We start from the raw sequence: 19,170 nt of genomic DNA on the forward strand, positions 1-19,170 counted from the left end.
ATATTATAAAAAGGAAAGTAAAGTTTACCTATAATTCCACCGACCTTTTTTTTTTTTTCCTTGCCTCTCCGCATGACTTGCAGGATCTTAGTTTCCTGACCAGGGGTTGAACCTGGGGCAACAGCAGTGAAAGCATAAGTCCTAACCACTGGACCACCAGGGAATTCCCTCCACCAGACTTTTAAATATATATACATCATATATATATTTTAAATAGAATAGTTTGATAAGTTTTTTAAACATCCTCTTTTACTAAATGTATTGTAGACATCTTTGAATACTAATAAATACAATTATAGTAACATTACTTTCTTTAAAAAACATGGAGTAGGAAGCAATATTTATTCTTTAGTGATTTTTTAAATAGATAAAAAACATTCATAAAGTATATAAAGTTTTATGTACATCACAATAAATTTTTACATATTGTCTTATAGTTTTGGAGGCTGGCAAGTCCAAGATCAGGGTGCTAGCAAGGTAGATTTCATTCTGAGGCCTCTTCTCCTGGCTTGTAGGTGGCTATTATCTTGCTGTGTGCTCACGTGACCTCTTTGCACTCCTTGTGAAAGAGAAGGGAACCAAGAGAGACTATGCAGACTCTCTGGTGTCTTGTTGTAAGGGCACTAATCCTATCAGATTAGGGTTCCACTTATATGACCTCATTTCACTTAATCACCTTAAAGGCCTTATCTCTAGTACAGTCATATGGGGAGTTAGCTTCAATATATTGAATTTGGGAGGGATACAGTTCAGTCCATAGCACTAAGGTTTATTTTTTAAAAAGAAAGCTTTATAGAGATCTCTTCAAGAAAATTAGAGATACTAAGGGAACATTTCATGCAAAGATGGGCTCGATAAAGGACAGAAATGGTATGGACCTAACAGAAGCAGAAGATATTAAGAAGAGGTAGCAAGAATACACAGAAGAACTATACAAAAAAGATCTTCACGACCAAGATAATCATGATGGTGTGATTACTCACCTAGAGCCAGACATCCTGGAATGTGAAGTCAAGTGGGCCTTAGAAAGCATCACTACGAACAAAGCTAGTGGAGGTGATTGAATTCCAGTTGAGCTATTTCAAACCCTGAAAGATGATGCTGTGAAAGTGCTGCACTCAATATGCCAGCAAATTTGGAAAACTCAGCAGTGGCCACAGGACTGGAAAGGTCAGTTTTCATTCCAATCCCAAAGAAAGGCAATGCCAAAGAATGCTCAAACTACTGCACAATTGCACTCATCTCACACGCCAGTAAAGTAATGCTCAAAATTCTCCAAGCCAGGCTTCAGCAATATGTGAACTGTGAACTTCCAGATGTTCAAGCTGGTTTTAAAAAAGGCAGAGGAACCAGAAATCAAATTGCCCACATCCGCTGGATCATGGAAAAAGCAAGAGAGTTCCAGAAAAACATCTATTCCTGCTTTATTGACTATGCCAAAGCCTTTGACTGTGTGGATCACAATAAACTGTGGAAAATTCTGAAACAGATGGGAATACCAGACCACCTGACCTGCCTCTTGAGAAACCTATATGCAGGTCAGGAAGCAACAGTTAGAACTGGACATGGAACAACAGAGTGGTTCCAAATAGGAAAAGGAGTACGTCAAGGCTGCATATTGTCACTCTGCTTATTTAACTTATATGCAGAGTACATCATGAGAAACGCTGGGCTGGAAGAAGCACAAGCTGGAATCAAGATTGCCGGGAGAAATATCAATAACCTCAGATATGCAGATGACACCACCCTTAATGGCAGAAAGTGAAGAGGAACTAAAAAGCCTCTTGATGAAAGTGAAAGAGGAGAGTGAAAAAGTTGGCTTAAAGCTCAACATTCAGAAAACTGAGATCATGGCATCTAGTCCCATCACTTCATGGGAAATAGATGGGGAAACAGTGGCTGACTTTATTTTGGGGGGCTCCAAAATCACTGCAGATGGTGACTGCAGCCATGAAATTAAAAGATGCTTACTCCTTGGAAGGAAAGTTATGACCAACCTAGAGAGCATATTCAAAAGCAGAGACATTACTTTGCCAACAAAGGTTCATCTAGTCAAGGCTATGGTTTTTCCTGTGGTCATGTATGGATGTGAGAGTTGGACTGTGAAGAAGGCTGAGCGCCGAAGAATTGATGCTTTTGAACTGTGGTGTTGGAGAAGACTCTTGAGAGTCCCTTGGACTGCAAGGAGATCCAACCAGTCCATTCTGAAGGAGATCAGCCCTGGGATTTTTTTGGAAGGAATGGTGCTAAAGCTGAAACTCCAGTATTTTGGCCACCTCATGGGAAGAGTTGACTCATTGGAAAAGACTCTGATGCTGGGAGGGTTTAGGGGCAGGAGCAGAAGGGGACAACAGAGGATGAGATGGCTGGATGGCATCACTGACTCAATGGACATGAGTTTGAGTAAACTCCTGGAGTTGGTGATCGACAGGGAGGCCTGGCGTGCTGCAGTTCATGGGGTCGCAAAGAGTTAGACACGACTGAGCGACTGAACTGAACTGAAGTTGTATATTTGCATTGTTGTTGTTGTTTAGTCACTAAGTCATGTCCAACCCTTTGCAACCCCATGAAATGTGCACACCAGTCTTCCCTGTCCTTCACCATCTCCTGGAGTTCACTCAAATTCACGTCCTTTGAGTCAGTGATGCCATCCAACCATCTCATCTTCTGTTGTCCCCTTCTGCTCCTGCCCTCAATCTTTCCCATCATCAAGGCCTTTTCCAGTGAGGTAGCTCACTGCATCAGGTAGCCAAAATATTGGAGCTTCAGCTTCAGCATGAGTCCTTCCAGTGAATATTCAGGGTTGATTTCCTATTTCCTGATAAATCAGGATTGACTGATTTATCTCCTTTCTGTCCAAGGGACTCACAAGAATCTTCTCCAACATCACAGTTAAAAAGCATCAATTCTTTCGCACTCAGCCTTCTTTATGATCCAGCTCTCACATCTGTACATGACTGCTGGAGAAACCATAGCTTTGACGATACAGACCTTTGTCAGCGGTGTTAGCTTTAATATATTGAATTTGGAAGGGATACAATTCAGTCCATAGCACTAAGTTTATTTTTTAAGAAGAAAGCCTTATATATACTACTTAAGTTATATATTTGAATAATATATCAAAATAAAAAGTCAAAAGATTCTGTTGAATAATTTAGGAGAATGATTTATGTGGTTTCTCTGAACTTTATGGGGCTTCCTTGGTGGCTCAGCTGGTAAAGAATTTGCTTGCAGTGCAGGAACCTGGGTTCGATCCCTGGGCTGGAAAGATCCCCTGAAGAAGTGAACAGCTAGCCACTCCAGTGTTCTTGCCTGGAGAAGTCCATGGGGTCGCGAAGAGTCAGACAGGACTGAATGACTTTCAGTTTCTGGAATTTGTGAGGTCAAAGATTTTTATCTTTTCTATTCATTGCTAAATTCTCATGTCTAGAACACTGAGAAGCACATAACTAGTGCTCCATATTTACTGAATGAATAACTGAATGCTTTCCTTTCTTTTTTTTCTGGAGTAGGGAGCTAGTATCAGAGCTTAAGAGCCATGGATTATTAAGACAGGTAAGCTTTATCATTGGTTCTTTTCCTTGGACAAGTTACTAAAATTCTCTGTGCCATAGTTTTCTCTTCTGCCAAATGGGTTATTTTAGGGTTGTTGTAAGGATTAAATTAATTAAAAGGCTTAAGCCATTTAGAATAGTATCCAATATGTAGTTGGTAGACGTGGATACCTTGATATAGGCAATAAGTGCTAGATATTTATGTTTATGCCTAATTCCCCTTTTTATATTTATGTTCATAACCTAAGAAAATATCCTGTGAAGTCGGTAATATGGAATTCTTGTTGCCTCTGCTTTTCAGGAAGAAATACTGAGGCACAGAGTTCAAATGACTTGTAAATGTGATCTGCAACATAAATATCCTACTTGAATATTTAAAGTAAGGCAATACATTTGCATTTTGCTGGAATTATTACTTATGTTTTTTAATGTTTTACTTAATTAATGGTTTACAAACCTAAATTGAGCCCCCAAATTCTGTTTATGCATATACAACAGATATAAAGTCACTAACTTGTGGCTATATATGGTCTCCCATATTTTGGATCCTCCTTGTGACTTTTAGGGCTTCCCAGGTAGTGCTCGGAGAAGGCAATGGCAACCCACTCCAGTACTCTTGCCTGGAAAATCCCATGGGCCTGGTAGGCTGCAGTCCGTGGGGTCGCTAAGAGTCAGACACGACTGGGCGACTTCACTTTCACTTTTCACTTTCTTGCATTGGAGGAGGAAATGGCAAACCACTCCAGTGTTCTTGCCTGGAGAATCCCAGGGACGGTGGGGCCTGGTGGGTTGCCGTCTATGGGGTCGCACTGAGTCCGACACGACTCAGGCGACTTAGCACCAGTAGCAGCAGCAGGTAGTGCTAGTGGTAAAGAATCGGCCCGCAATGTGGGAGACCAGGGCTCGACCAGGGTAGGGAAGACTCCTGGAGGAAGAAATGACAACCCACTCCAGTACTGTTGCCTGGAGAATCCCATGGACATGGGAGTCTGGAGGCCTGTAGTCCATGGGGGTCACAAAGAGTGGAACACAACTCGCTGTCTGAGCACTGCTATGATTTTTTTAAAGATACACATTTACAGTCTCAACTAGCCATTAGGTATTTTCTCAGGCAAGGAAAGCTGAGAAGTACAGCTATTAACGTTCAGAATCCTGTAAACTTTGGAATTCTCATTTATAAAAAAAAAAAATCAGGAATCCCTGCTCTAGTGGCTCCACATGTAAGGAAATTTTTGTGTATCTTGAGCTCTTAATCAGAACTGTAGAGAACTTCTCTCTCGAGCTTGCCTGAAACTGGGAAAACCGAAGCTGCAGCTTCGGCCTAGGGGGTTGTGAGCGGAGCGCCTGTCCGACATAAACTACAACTCCCAGGACTCCCGGGCCGGCGCTCCCGGGAGTAGTCGTGGTTCATTCAACACGCAAGCCCGCGTTGCCCGTCCCCTCTCCCTTCCCCGGCAGTCCACACTTTGGGTTCTGACTCCAGATGAGCAAGCCAACGGCCGTCTCGGGGGACGTTTTCTTGCTGTATCGTTTTCTCTCTTGTTTCCTCTGTTAGCTTATGTTGCGCACACTCAAGAACTCCTCTGCCGCAGAGGAGTGGCGACGCCCGAGGAGGCGGGGTCGGGCTCTAACCCAGACTAGGTGAACCCGGAGGTGAAAGGGATCCGGTGACCGATGGGCTGAAATGTAGTGGATCACAGAAGGTTCCGACTTCAGTAAGGAAACCTAGTGTCCTTAATTTTTTTTAAGTACTCGCAGTTCATGTCTCTTTTCTGATCTTAAAAGTCTATTTTCTTTCTCTAGGTTTTTTTCCCCCTGGTGCCTCCCTGTGGGATCATTCTTGATACAGAGTAACTCAGTGTAGTTTACACGTGATACCCTCGTGCGGGCTTAGTGTCGCTTCTGATTTGCGGAGGCTGAGAGTTCCTAGAATTTCAGATTAATCTTGTTAACTGCGTGTATGGGGGCGAGGGGGTGAGGGGTGAAGGAGAAGACTTGAAATTCTCAAGTATAGATAACCCTAGAGGGTTTACTTAACATTGAAGTTCATGACCTAGAGAGGTACTTTACTTGTTCAGCCGCTCAATGGTATCCGACTCTTCACCAGGCTTCCCTGCCCTTCACTATCTCTGGGAGTTTGCCCCGACTCCTGTCCACTGAGTCGATGATGCCATCCAGCCATTTCATCCTCTGTCCTCCCCTTTCTACTAACTGTTCCTAAAAAGGAACTCTAGCTAAAAGTGTTTCAACAAAAATCTTTTTTGCCTTTTTTTTCTCTGTCCTTTTTCAAATGGACACGCCTGTGATGGAGACTAGATATTGCTACCCATCAGGGTTCTTGGCCTCCTTAATCACTAGAAAGTGTTCAGAGGCTAGTCAGGATATTGAAACAAGGCTTTATTCAGGCCCCTGCTACAGCAGGGGTGAGCCAGAACAAGTTTGCTTGCTTGCTCACTTGGCTGGGGGTGTGGAGAGAGAGGCGAGCTTGTTCGTGTAGATTAGGTGGTTCGTCCCTCCCTTTGAAGGGTCATGCTCAGGACCATGCTTGTACTCCCAGCTCTTCAGGCTCTTGGGAGGTGGCAGGTGGGCTTTTTGGTCTCTTTGTATCTAGGTGTCCAGAATTTGCCCCAACTGCACATGCACGCAGTTAAGTCCCTTATAGTTTCTTTGTGTTTTGTTGCTCCTGGAGATGTTTGTCCAGGTGCAAACATGGTAGCCCTGCACCAACGGGGTCCCAGGTCCCAGCCCCTAGCCTGTCTCAATGTGAAGAGGAGTAGTAACTCCTGCTGGAGGACTAGCATTTGTGGCTACTGGACACTGGTACCCTCTTTAGAGTGTGATTAAGTTACATTTTGTTAGCAGAACCCTGCAAATTTTGAATATATTAGAGACCATTCTATTTCTTAGGAAATAATGATATCCAAGTTAGCTGACCTGCAATGATCAACTGAACTAATATATTAATACACCTAGCATAGTAGGAACACTGGAGATAATAAAGGTTGATTCTGATCAGTTTTGACCCTTACTTCAATTTTGAACCTCAGGATTGTAGGGGCAAAGTATTTTTCTTAGAACATTTTATCTTCTCCCTTTCTTATTCAGTAATCACAAATGTGTACATTTGTTAGCTCTTTTGGTTATCTCTGTTAGAGGGAAGGAGAACAGATAGTTATTGGACACAGCCAAATTCACCTAACTTGTAATTTTTTAAGTAATTTTTTCCTTGATTGTAAAAATACTATGTGCTGTATGTATAGGAAATTCAGAAAACACTAAAAAGTAGGGGGAAAAGAAAAAGTATCCATAATCTCACAACTAGAGACCATAGTATTAACATTTTGGTGTGTATTTTTATCTAGTTTTCTTTTTTCAAAATAAAAATTGTCCTCAATTATGAGGGGTTGCTGCTGCTGCTGCTACTGCTAAGTCACTTCAGTTGTGTCCAACTCTATGCAACCCCATAGACGGCAGCCCACCAGGCTCCTCTGTCCCTGGGATTCTCCAGGCAAGAATACTGGAGTGGGTTGCCATTTCCCTCTCCAATGCTTGAAAGTGAAAAGTGAGTAAATGTCCCCATAATCCATGTATTCCGTATACTGTAGAAAATTTGAAAACCTAATTGATAATATATTGTTTTTGAGTCTGCTTTTTTCATTTAGTATAATTAGCTTCATTGTCTTTTTTTTAAAGCCAAATTTCTCCATTTTTACTATTAATACATAAAGTTTTTATCCTTTGAATCTCAGCTAAAAGGGAAGCATCTTTGAAGAGAGATTGCATAGTTGGGAATGAAAAACACTGAGCTCTAAACAGGCAACTTGCATTCAACTCTGCCTGAAACGGGTACAATGAATAATCATGATTAAGTTACCTGACTTCTTGGGCATCTGGGTACCTAAAATTAAAGTATTAGACAAGGAAATAGTATTTCCTTCAAATTTAGAAATCTGTTAATATGTGAGACACCTAAGCTTGCATGGTTATTTTGTACTTGTGCTTATTCACAGACTCAATTTTAGATTCTGGATATGTTATAAGTAATAGGTGATACAACCTATTCTATTGATATATTTATTCATTATACTCTTACTCATTTGCCTTAGTTAATTATATATGGTGAGTGGGTGGAAAACAGTGCTGTCTTCATTTATTTTGTTTGATTCAGAGATTTGAAGAATCATTTTCCTTTGTGGGTTATTGAATTTGGGGACTGTGTGTGGAGCTGGCTGAGGCAGTGAACTGAGCTAGATTGCTTGAGGTTCCTTCCAGTTTTCTTTCTGTGGAGTTGATATTTTTCAACTTGTGCTTATTTTGTTTCAGACGCTGAGATGAATCGTCGTCACCTATTTGCTTGGCTTTTTAGACATCTGTCTCTTAATGGTCACCTCCAGTGTCACGTCCGTCGCCATTCTCATCAGCTTACACAGATCCCTCTTGACACAAGGCTGTGGGTCTTTAGGCGAAACAGGAATCATGTTGTCCATCGTCTGTTAAATAAGAATTGCTCCAGGAGATACTGTCATCAAGATACCAGCATGCTCTGGAAGCATAAAGCACTACAAAAATACATGGAGGACCTGAATAAGGAGTACCAAACGCTTGATCATTGTTTGCATCACATCTCTGCCAGTGAAGGGGACCGGAGGTCCTTGACTCGACGGCATGCTGAGCTGGCCCCGCTTGCGGTCATTTACAAAGAAATTCAGGAGGCTGAACAAGCTATTGAAGAATTAGAATCAATGTGTAAAAGTAGGTAAAGATGTGTGTGTGTACAAGTACAGGATTGATTCTCTAAGTTAAAGCTATATTGAACTCGAGCTCTTAAAAAACCGACGAGTAATAAAGCCCTACAATTGGAAAGGACAGGACTCTGTACTGTAAGTCTGGGTGTCTGACAGCTTCTAAAGAGTAACTCCTACTATGAGACTGAGGTCCTCACGGTCCTCGCCAAGATGCTGTTAAGGTTTGGGAGACTGAATACTGACCTTTTCAGAAGCTTTAATTTCTTGATTAGATCTTTGTTGAGCACTATCCTGGATGCTACATACCATGGACACAAAAATACAATTCCTACCCCATCAGAGGGCTCATGTAGTACGGGCATTGTTTCATCACCCTTGGAGGAAACCCTGCACCCTTTAGCCATCTCATCCCAATCCTGCCATCCCTACCAGCCTTACTTTCTGTCTCTATCCAGTTACTTACTTCAGGCATTTTATATAAATGGAATCATCCAATATGTTAGCTTCCTTCATAAGCTAAGATTGGCTTCTTTCACTTAGGATATGTTTAAGGTTCAATTTCGTTGTAGCATGTCTCTGAGCTTCATTTCTTTTTATTGATGAATTATGTCCCATTGTATAGATACCTCACATTTTATTTATATCCATTCATCAGTTGTTGGTTATTGAGTTGTTTCCACTTTTTGGTTATTATGAACAATGCTGTTACAAATACTTGTGTATAGGTTTTTGTGTGGACATATATTGCTATATGGTAACTCCATGTTTAATCTCTTGAGGAGCTGCCTGACAGGTTTTCCTAAGAGGCTGCACCATTTTACATTCCATCTCCCATGTATGAGAGTTCTGGTTTCTCCACATCCTCTCCAACCTTTGTGGATCCACCTTTGTGATTCTAGCCATCCTAGTGTGTGAAATGGTATCTTACTGTGATTTTGACATTCATTTCTCTGATGAATGTGCCTATTGTATGTCACCTTTGGATAAATGACTGTTTAAATCCTTTGCCCATTTTTTAATTGAGTTGTCTTTTTTATTATTGAGTTGTACGAGTTCTTTATGTTACAGATACAAGTTCCGTATCAGAAATATTATTTGCAAAATTTTTCTTCCATTTTGTGGGTTGTCCCTTGAAGCACTACCATTTTTAATTTTGATGAGGTTTATCTTTTTTTTTCCTCTTGTTTGTGTTTTGGAGCCATATCTAAGAAACCCACAGTAACGAAGATTCAGATCTGTGTTTTATTCCAAGAGTTTTATATTTTTAGCCCTTATATTTAGGTCATTGATCTATTTGAGTTAATTTTACATACATAATGTGAGAGGTGTTAATTTTCAATTTTAGTATCTCTTAATATTATTGTCTTAACATTTTTCTTTTATAAACAGTTTCCAAAATATATAGAAGTTGAGAAACAAGTGTAATGGATTAACCTGGGATTTAAGACTTACTTTGCTATTAGCTTTTAGTTTAATTTATAAGCTTTATTCTGTGTATCATCCTGTGTATCATCTGTGTGTCAAGCTTTATTCTGCGTATCATCATTTTTTTATGTATTTATTTTATTGTTGGCTGCACTGGGTGTTTCTTGCCGTGTGCAGTCTTTCTCTAGTTCCGGGACTACTCTCTAGTTGCGGTGCGCGGGCTTCTCATTGCAGTGGCTTCTCTTTTTGTGGAGCACAAGCCCTAGGGCTTGTGGGCTTCAGTGGTTGTGCACAAGCTTAGTTGCCCCGCAGCGTGTGGGATCTTCCCAGACCAGGGATTAACCCGTGCCTCCTGCATTGCAAGGTGGATTCTTAACCACTGGACCACCAGGGAAGCCCTTCTCACCTCTTTTAATGAGTATTATTTTTTACTCTTTTGCATAATTCCTCTCAAATTTGTAATTATTTGGGAAAGTTGCTTGCACATATTATGCATGTTAGTCACTCAGTCGTGTCCGACTCTTTGCAACCCCATGGACTGTAGCCCACCAGGCTCCTCTGTCCATGGAATTTTCCAGGCAAGAATACTGGAGTGGGTTGCCATTCCCTCTCCAGGGAATCTTCCCAACTCAGGGATCGAACCCTATTGCACATAATAGGAGCTTACTAAATGTTTTCCAAATTAAACTGACACAAACTCTGTCAGCCATGTTTGTGTCATGCAATATTAGTAGATTCAAATAGTAGATTGCTTCTAAAGTTTCTACTACAATTCTGCTATTTTATAATAATAGTGATAATAGCTACATTTACTAAGTCTTATTATGTGCCAGGCATTAAGCTAAGTATTTTGCAAATATTAATCTCATTTGAATGCTCACAATGACCTTATGAGGTAGGAATTTTTATTAATATTCCCACTTTATAAATGAAACCGAGAGGTTAAAGTGCCAAAGGTCACTTAGCTGGTCCAGAGAGCAGCAGGGATTTGAACCCAATCAATGAGATTGCACAGCTGCTACTCTTATTCACTGCCCAAGGATTCGAAGTCAAATATACAGTCTACGTCTGTAATATATCTTGCATGAGTCTTCTCCTATCCTTTCCACTACTTTATATCTTTGTTATAGCTCATCAAAGATGTTTACAATAAATTCCTAACTTGTAGTCTCATCTCCAAGCTTTTCCAGCCTAGTGAGTGAGTGCTCAGTCGTGTCCAACTCTTAGTGACCCCATGGACTATGCAGTCCATGGAATTCTCCAGGCCAGAATAGTGGAGTGGGTAGCCTTTTCCTTCTCCAGGGGATCTTCCCAACCCAGGGATCGAACCCAGGTCTCCCACATTGAAGGCAGATTCTTTACCAGCTGAGCCACAAGGGAAGCCCAAGAAGGGTAGCGTATCCCTTCTCCAGCATATCTGCCTGATCCAGGAATCAAACCGGGGTCTCCTGCATTGCAGGCGGATTCTTTCCCAATTGAGCTATGAGAGGTTCCCAGCTTAAGTACAACCTTAACTATACTACTTTCCTACTGTTAATTTTCAGTAAATCCCATTGCCTGTAAATACAGATTGTTTGGCTTGGCATTTAAGAGTCCCTGCAGAGTGACTCCCACCTCTCTGTGTAGTCTTATTTCCCTTTGCATGTTCTATTTTCCAACCAAAATAGACCAATTTGCCATTTCCTGAATATACTTAGACCATCCCATGTCTTTGCTCATGTTCTTAACCCACCAATTTCATCTTCTTGAAATTCAGTCCTCTTACAAAGTATGGCTTGAATATCATACTTTGGCTTCACTCCCCTCTGTAAAACAAGTATGATTACCTTTCTCTGTTTTGTATTCTAATCTCTTATGTAACTGTCTTAACTTCAGTCCCTTTCCCTGAGCCTCAAGTACAGGGCCTGTGTCTTATTTTTATTTCCTGCAGCACCAGTCACATTGAATTGAATCTGGTGAAATTGAATTAGCTTAGATTTTACAGTCCAGCAAGGAATGATTGCAAATCAGCAGGTGTTTCTGGTATACCTTTGACCCAGCCAACACATTGAGGTGTTTGACTCAGCCAACACATGACTCAACACATTGAGTCATGGCAGCCTGGCTGCCGTCTGAGGCTTACGTGCACAAGGCGAGGCCAGCAGTGATAGTACAATTTTGCAACAGGCCATTTATAGTTAGAAATTGAGGTCAGGGACTTCCCTGGTGCTCCAGGGGTTGAGACATCACCCTCCAGTGTAGGCAGTGCGGGTTTGATCCCTGGTCAGGGAGCTAAGATCACACACACACACAAGGAAGAGATTCGCACCTTATTTAGGAATCTTCCTTAAGGGTCAAAGTCTGGGTTAGACCACCCTTTAGGCCTCAGTGGCACTACTTTTACTACCTATCGTAACCAGGTGAATGTGTCCATCTTTGCCAGCAGACTGAGCCCCTTGAGGCCTGAACCATGTTTTATTCATCCTTGGGTCTCCAGCAACTAGAGCCAGTGTTAAATGTTGAAAGATGGAATGAGGCATAGAATTCCACCAGACCCCGATGACTTCCATGACTAGAGAAGGATTTTAAAGAGCCTTCTCTCTTTTATGAGTCTTCATTTCTAATTTTTTAATTATTAAGTATCAAAAACGTCTACCTCATTTAGCACACATCACCACTGACAAATGGAGTCTCTAGGCATCTAAAGCAATGGGGTCAAAGGTTATAGGATTCAACCTGTTTGGCCACTATCTCATTGACAGCTTGTTTTGTGAGAGTTCCAGGATTTAATTTTTGGCTTTGAAATGTGAAAAGAACCACTCTTTCCATAAAGCAGAGGTTGTCAAGATGTGTGGGTTTTTGACCCATGTGGTGTTTTAAAAAAATGTTTACTAAGGATGAGCATTTTTAAGAGTGCTCAAAATTTATGGAGGTTCTAGCCATGCTAGATTACTCAGTGTGCTAACCAATGACTGCCACCTTTAGACAAGTAGTCACCCCAGTTTACTCTAAAACTTAGCTTATTTGGGTCAGGAAGATGTCATCACTGATTTTTATAGTTACTTATAGACATTCATATCACCAGCTCTTTGGAGCAAGATTATACTTATTTTCACACAAGTTTTTTGGACATACTTAGCATAAGGCAATGGTACCCCACTCCAGTACTCTTGCCTGGAAAATCCCATGGACAGAGGAGCCTGGTAGGCTGCAGTCCATGGGGTCACTAGGAGTTGGACACGACTAAGCGACTTCACTTTCACTTTTCACTTTCATGCATTGGAGAAGGAAATGGCAACCCACTCCAGTGTTCTTGCCTTGAGAATCTCAGGAACAGGGGAGCATGGTGGGCTTCCATCTATGGGGTTGCACAGAGTTGGACACGACTGAAGCGACTTAGCAGCAGTAGCAGTAGCATATACTTTGGAGAAGGAAATGGCATCCGACTCCAGTACTCTTGCCTGGAAACCCCTGTGGATGGAGGAGCCTGGTAGGCTGCAGTCCATGGGGTTGCTAAGGGTCGGACATGACTGAGCGACTTCACTTTCACTTTTCACTTTCAGGCATTGGAGAAGGAAATGACAACCCACTCCAGTGCTTTTGCCTGGAGGATTCCAGGAACGGGGGAGCCTGGTGGACTGCCGTCTATGGGGCCGCACAGAATTGGACATGACTGAAGCGACTTAGCAGCAGCAGCAGCAGCAAATACTTAATTGATATTCTCTAACTATTGTTGTAATAGTTCTTTTTTATAATCCCTTGCCTTCACAACATAAAATTTAGGTGATTGAGGTTAGGTAGCTATTTAAGAGTTTCTTGGTGAGTATTTAAACGTTTTTACTATTATTTGATGGTTTGTAGGTCTAAATAAACAAGATGAAAAACAGCTACAAGAACTTGCATGGGAAGAGAGGCAAACCATTGCTCAGAAAATCAACATGTTATACAGTGAGGTATGTTTTAAGAGGTAAACTAAACCTAATACTGTGAATATAAAGGAATACTGTTCTTGCTCAATTATGTTTTGGTGCTTAAAGTACTTTCTGAACACGAGTTTTATTAAGTTTTCTCTTAGAATGATTGATAATGTTGGGTTTAGTGCTGTAATTTATGACAGAATGAGATTGAGGTGAAGAGATTGTGATGGCAAAGAAAAAAACAAGCCCCCTACCTCCAGACAAAAGTATTCCAAAGCTGAATCTACTTCAACAAGGGGAGGAGTCCAGGGTTTTTAAGTCTTAGAAAAAGGGAGCAGCTCATGCTGCTTAGGTTAAATATGGAACGAATCCAAGACTGTAGAGACAATGTAAGTCTTTAGCCCCTTCTAGCTCAGCGGATGGATTGTCTAAAAGAAAAGGAAGATCCAGCACTGCGTCTTATGTTCCCCTTTGCCATGTCTGCCGTCCCCCTACCTTCAGTCTTCCCTACTCTGGGAACCCAGTAGACGGGCTTTTGTTTTTAATTGAAGTACAGTTGATTTACAATGTTGTGTTAGTTTCAGATGTACAGTACAGTTATTCTGTTACGTATACACACACACATATATCTTCTTTCTCAGCTTCTTTTTCATTATAGGTTATTACAAAATTTTCAGTATAATTCCCTGTTTTATACAGTAGGTCCTTGTTGTTTATTTTATATATAGCAGTATATATTTGTATATGTTAATCCCAAACTCTTAATTTATCCCTCCCCCTTTTCCCTTTGATGACCCTAAGTTTGTTTTCTATGTCTGTGCATCTATTTTTGTTTTGTAAATAAGTTCATTTGTATCCTTTTTTTTTTTTTAAGATTCCACAGATAAGCAACAGTGTATGATATTTGTCTTTCTCTGTCTGGCTTACTTCACTTAGTATGATAATAATCTCTGGAGGGGCTTTTTGAGGGGTTGAGGAGGATGTGGTGGAGGTATCAATATTTTTTATCCCTGATGTAAACAGCTAGTCAAAAACAGAAGTCAGACGATTGACTCCTAGTCTAATATTCTCTCCAACAGGCCGTATCATTTCTAGCAGAGATGGACTGTTTCAAAAACTGTCAGTAGGAAGAGTCCATGATACATGGGTAATTTCAGTTTGATTTGAAAGACCTTTTAGTAATAATAAAAAGAAAACTGCTTCCGTTTTCTTCCTAAGAGGGAAATTGGTTACTTTCTTTATCAGAAAGTCCCTCTTTTTCTTATTACACTGAAAAAATATTTGAGCCTTATCTTGGGAGTCCTCAATCTACTCTTTAAACAGCAACTCTGCTGAGAAGACAGGGCATGGCCAGGCACTGGCATTTATTGCGGGAGAGAACATGTAATCATATATAAAAAGTCCTCATTTTCTCCAAATGAAGACTTTGAAAGCTTTCTTTCATTACATGAAAGAAGCTACTGTTCAGGACTACTAGAAGCAGAATCTGAAGAAAACTGAGTGGAACACTGGACTTTGATCTGAACTTCTGCATTTTAGAAAATTGAGATAATCTGATAGCATTGTAGAAACTATCCCAACAAGTAACTTCATTGTTTAACATAAACTGATTGCTTATCTTAGGCCTAATTAGGTCTGCTTATTAAAGCCAGACCTCTTTTGGGATGATCTATGATTTTATTAATTACTGATTTTATTAATATTTGGGAATCTCTTGTCTAAGTTCAATAACAGCATACCATGGAAACTATACACACTAATACTGATTTTTCCCCCTTTTCAGCTTTTCCAGAGTCTACTGCCAAAGGAGAAATATGACAAAAATGATGTTATTTTAGAAGTGACATCTGGAAGAACAACTGGAGGTCAATAAAATAATTTTATTGTAAATGATCTTAAAAAATACTTGAAGGTTACCTTGATTTGACACACTATAACTTTAAAAGTTTGTTAAATGTGTTTCCCTTTGGAAGCAGTTACTTCTCAACTCCTAAGGGGCCTTGTATCAATACTTAAGGAGGACTTTCCTAAAATTTCCTGGAATTTCTTCTCCTAGAAAAAGCAGAAATTTTTTTTTTATTTAATTATAGTTGATTTATAGTGTTGTCTTAGTTTCTAGCATATAGTGATTCAGTTACACCTATATATATATTCTTTTTCATATTTTTTTTAATTTGGTTTATTATAGGATATTGAATATATTCAATTCTAGTGTGCTATACAGTAGAACGTTGTTGTTGATCTATTATGTATATAGTATTATATATCTGCTAATCCCAGACTGCTCATTTATCCCTCCTCATTCCCTATCCTGGAGAAGGCAATGGCACCCCACTCCAGTACTCTTGCCTGGAAAATCCCATGGACGGAGGAGCCTGGTAGGCTGCAGTCCATGGAGTCGTGAAGAGTCGGACATGACTGAGCGACTTCACTTTCACTTTTCACTTCCATGCATTGGAGAAGGCAATGGCAACCCACTCCAGTACTCTTGCCTGGAAAATCCCATGGACAGAGGAGCCTAGTGGGCTGCAGTCCATGGGGTCGCTAGAGTTAGACACGACTGAGCGACTTCACTTTCACTTTTCATTTCCATGCATTGGAGAAGGCAAAGGCAACCCACTCCAGTACTCTTGCCTGGAAAATCCCATGGGCTGCCGTCTATGCACTCGCACAGAATCGGACACAACTGAAGCAACTTAGCAGCAGCAGTAGCAGCAGCATCCCCTATCCCCTTTGGTAAACATAAATTTGATGTCTGTATCTATAAGGTTGTTTCTGTTTCATAAATAAGTTGATTTGAGTCATAGTTTAGATTCCACATAGAAGTGATATCATTTGATCTTTGTCTTTCTTCCTTTTCTGACTCACTTCATTTTGTGAGATAATCTCTAGGTCTATCCATATTGCTGCGCAGATGGCGTTACTTTGCTCTTTTCCAAGGCTGAGTAGTGTTCCATTGCACATGGATGCCAGACCTTCTTTACCCATTCATCTCTCAGTGGACATTTAGGTTGTTTCCATGTCTCGGCTATTGTAAATAATGCTGCAGTGAACACTGAGGTGCATGTGTCTTTTTGTATTAGAGTTTTCTCCAGATATATGCCCAGGAGTAGGGTTGCTGAGTCATATGGCAACTCTATTTTTAGTTTTTTAAGGAACCTCCATACTGTTTTCCGTAGTGACTCGACCAGTTTACATTCCCACCAACAATGCTGGAGGGTTCCTTTCTCCCCACACCTTCTCCAGCGTTTGTTATTCATAGATTTTTAATGGTGGCCATTCTGAGCAGCGTGAATTGATACCTCCTTTGTAGTTTTGATTTGCGTTTCTCTAATAATTAGTGATGTTGAACATCTTTTCATGTGCCTATTGTCCATCTGTATGTCTTCTTTGGAAAATGTATAGTGACTGAATATTTTTTTATTTTCTTTTAGGTGATATCTGCCAACAATTTACCCGAGAAATATTTGATATGTACCAGAATTATTCAAGCTACAAACACTGGAGATTTGAACTTCTGAATTATACACCAGCTGATTATGGTAAGTGTGTTTGAGGATTTTGTCCATAGATGATGCTGAAAATTATTTTTTCTCTGCTTTTGATTAGAACCATGTTGTCCTGTTTTTTAAAACATATGGTCTGTATCTACTAAATATTGTGACATGGACTCATGAATTACAGTGGCTTACTATAGTAGAATTCTTGCTATAGAAGAAGAGAATGGGAGAAAGAGAAGCATCCTCTCAGGAAGGAATATATGAATTAGCAAAACTTTTCCTGTGGAGGGTTGATAAATGCCTTGCCTGGGAAATCATTGTTCTGTTATACAAAGCCAAGATGTATTAAACTTTTTACTCTAAAGTACTTATAATGTGTTAGATGTTTATGGGAATGCAGAAAAAGCTAGTCATTTATCTTTAGTTTCAAGATGCTCCCACTCAAGCTGGACTGATAAAAACTTAGATAACATAAACAATAAGAAACTAGTGCAAGTCTTTAAAGTTTTAAATACTCAAAGTATGTTAAATTAGAACAGCTGATAATTCTGTTTTGTTCCATTCTTTTAATTCATCTGGAAGTTTTTTAATCTTCCTGGTTACACAAAGATACACCATGGTAGACAGAGGGCCCATGAGTAATAACTCACAAATGATCAAAGTGGGGAAAGAAGATTCACATAAGTGACCCAATCCAGGGAAATGAAAACCAGTGGCGAGCATAGGAAGTGTGTGCTCAGTACAGATTTGAAGTATAGCCAGTGGTCAGGAAAGAGGAAAACCAGGAGAGCAGAGGGAAGGAGTAATCTGAGCAACGGCATGATGGTGGGGAACATCTTGCAGTGTGTGTAGAAGTGGGGAAGCCAGTTAATCGGGATATTTGTGATGAGAAGTGAGAGGAAATAGGTTTGAAAGAGTAGATTTTCAGCAGACAAGAAAGCTGAACAAGCCTTGATTATTAGGGAGCTATTGAACACTTTATTAATAAGAATATCATTTGATAAATATATATTGTAAGAAGATTATTTCTTCTTTTTATTGAAGTATAGTTGGTTTATAATATTTTTTCAATTTTTGATATATATCACAGTGATTCATACACACACACACATATAATTCTCTGTGCTATACCATAGGTCCTTGTTGGTCTTCTGTTTTATGTCCATGAAGTGAAAGTCACTCAGATGTGTCCGACTCTTTGCGACTTCATGGACTATACAGACCATGGAATTCTCCAGGCCAGAATACTGGGGTGGGTAGCCTTTCCCTTCTCCAGAGGGTCTTCCCAACCCAGGGGTCAAACCCAGGTTTCCCGCATGGCAGGCAGATTCTTTACCAGCTGAGCTACAAGAGAAGCCCATTTTATGTATAGTAATGGCAACCCACTCCAGTACTCTTGCCTGGAAAATCCCATGGATGGAGGAGCCTGGTAGGCTGCAGTCCATGGGGCTGCTAAGAGTCGGGCACGACTGAGTGACTTCACTTTCACTTTTCACTTTAATGCATTGGAGAAGGAAATGGCAACCCACTCCAGTATTCTTGCCTGGAGAATCCCAGGGACAGAGGAGCCTAGTGGGCTGCTGTCTTGGGGTCGCACAGAGTTAGATACGACTGAACGGACTTAGCAGCAGCAGCAGTGTATGTATGTTAATCCAAATCTTCTAAATCTCTTCCTCTCTTTCCCCTTTGGTAACCAAAAATTAGTTTTAAGATTATTTTGACAACAGTGTGAAAGATGGATTGAAGAGGCTAGTTTTAAGGCAGGTGGCTGAGAGGTTATTAGAGTAACCAGGTGTGACTAAGAGTTAGAATTGGGAGTAGACATATGAGAGACCTTCAGAGGAAGAATGGGCAAAATTTGGTAACTGATGAGAGAAGCTATTGCTTGCCAACTGTGTCTGGCATGCAGTGTGGGTCATTTGGTCCTTAAAACCCTGTGAGATGGGTATTGTTAATCCTATTTCACAGATGAAAATCTAGGCTCAGAGAGTAAGTAATCCAAGATCACACAATGAGGAATGGCAGTCCTGGGGTTAGATTTAAGTCCACA

The 19,170-nt window shown here is 40.5% G+C and overlaps 1 protein-coding gene across 6 annotated transcripts in view; it reads left to right on the forward strand.

The window, feature by feature from the left end:
• The window catches only part of MTRF1 (mitochondrial translation release factor 1), a 56,379-nt gene that overhangs the window by 11,570 nt on the left and 25,639 nt on the right, over positions 1-19,170 (forward strand). For 2 of the 6 annotated variants that reach the window (XM_044926860.1, XM_044926859.1), the window contains exons 2-5: positions 7,878-8,306; positions 13,565-13,656; positions 15,404-15,485; positions 17,055-17,162. In XM_044926860.1, coding sequence (XP_044782795.1) covers positions 7,886-8,306; positions 13,565-13,656; positions 15,404-15,485; positions 17,055-17,162 — 703 coding nt within the window. In that variant the 5' untranslated portion in view covers positions 7,878-7,885. Of the gene's footprint in view, positions 1-3,512; positions 3,556-4,975; positions 5,270-7,062; positions 7,117-7,877; positions 8,307-13,564; positions 13,657-15,403; positions 15,486-17,054; positions 17,163-19,170 lie in introns of those variants that run through there. The other 4 variants (XM_044926857.1, XM_044926861.1, XM_025263052.2 and 1 more) reach the window with 4 other exon arrangements.

The sequence above is a fragment of the Bubalus bubalis genome, chromosome 13, assembly GCF_019923935.1.
Source record: "Bubalus bubalis isolate 160015118507 breed Murrah chromosome 13, NDDB_SH_1, whole genome shotgun sequence".
NCBI classification, from domain to species: domain Eukaryota; kingdom Metazoa; phylum Chordata; class Mammalia; order Artiodactyla; family Bovidae; genus Bubalus; species Bubalus bubalis.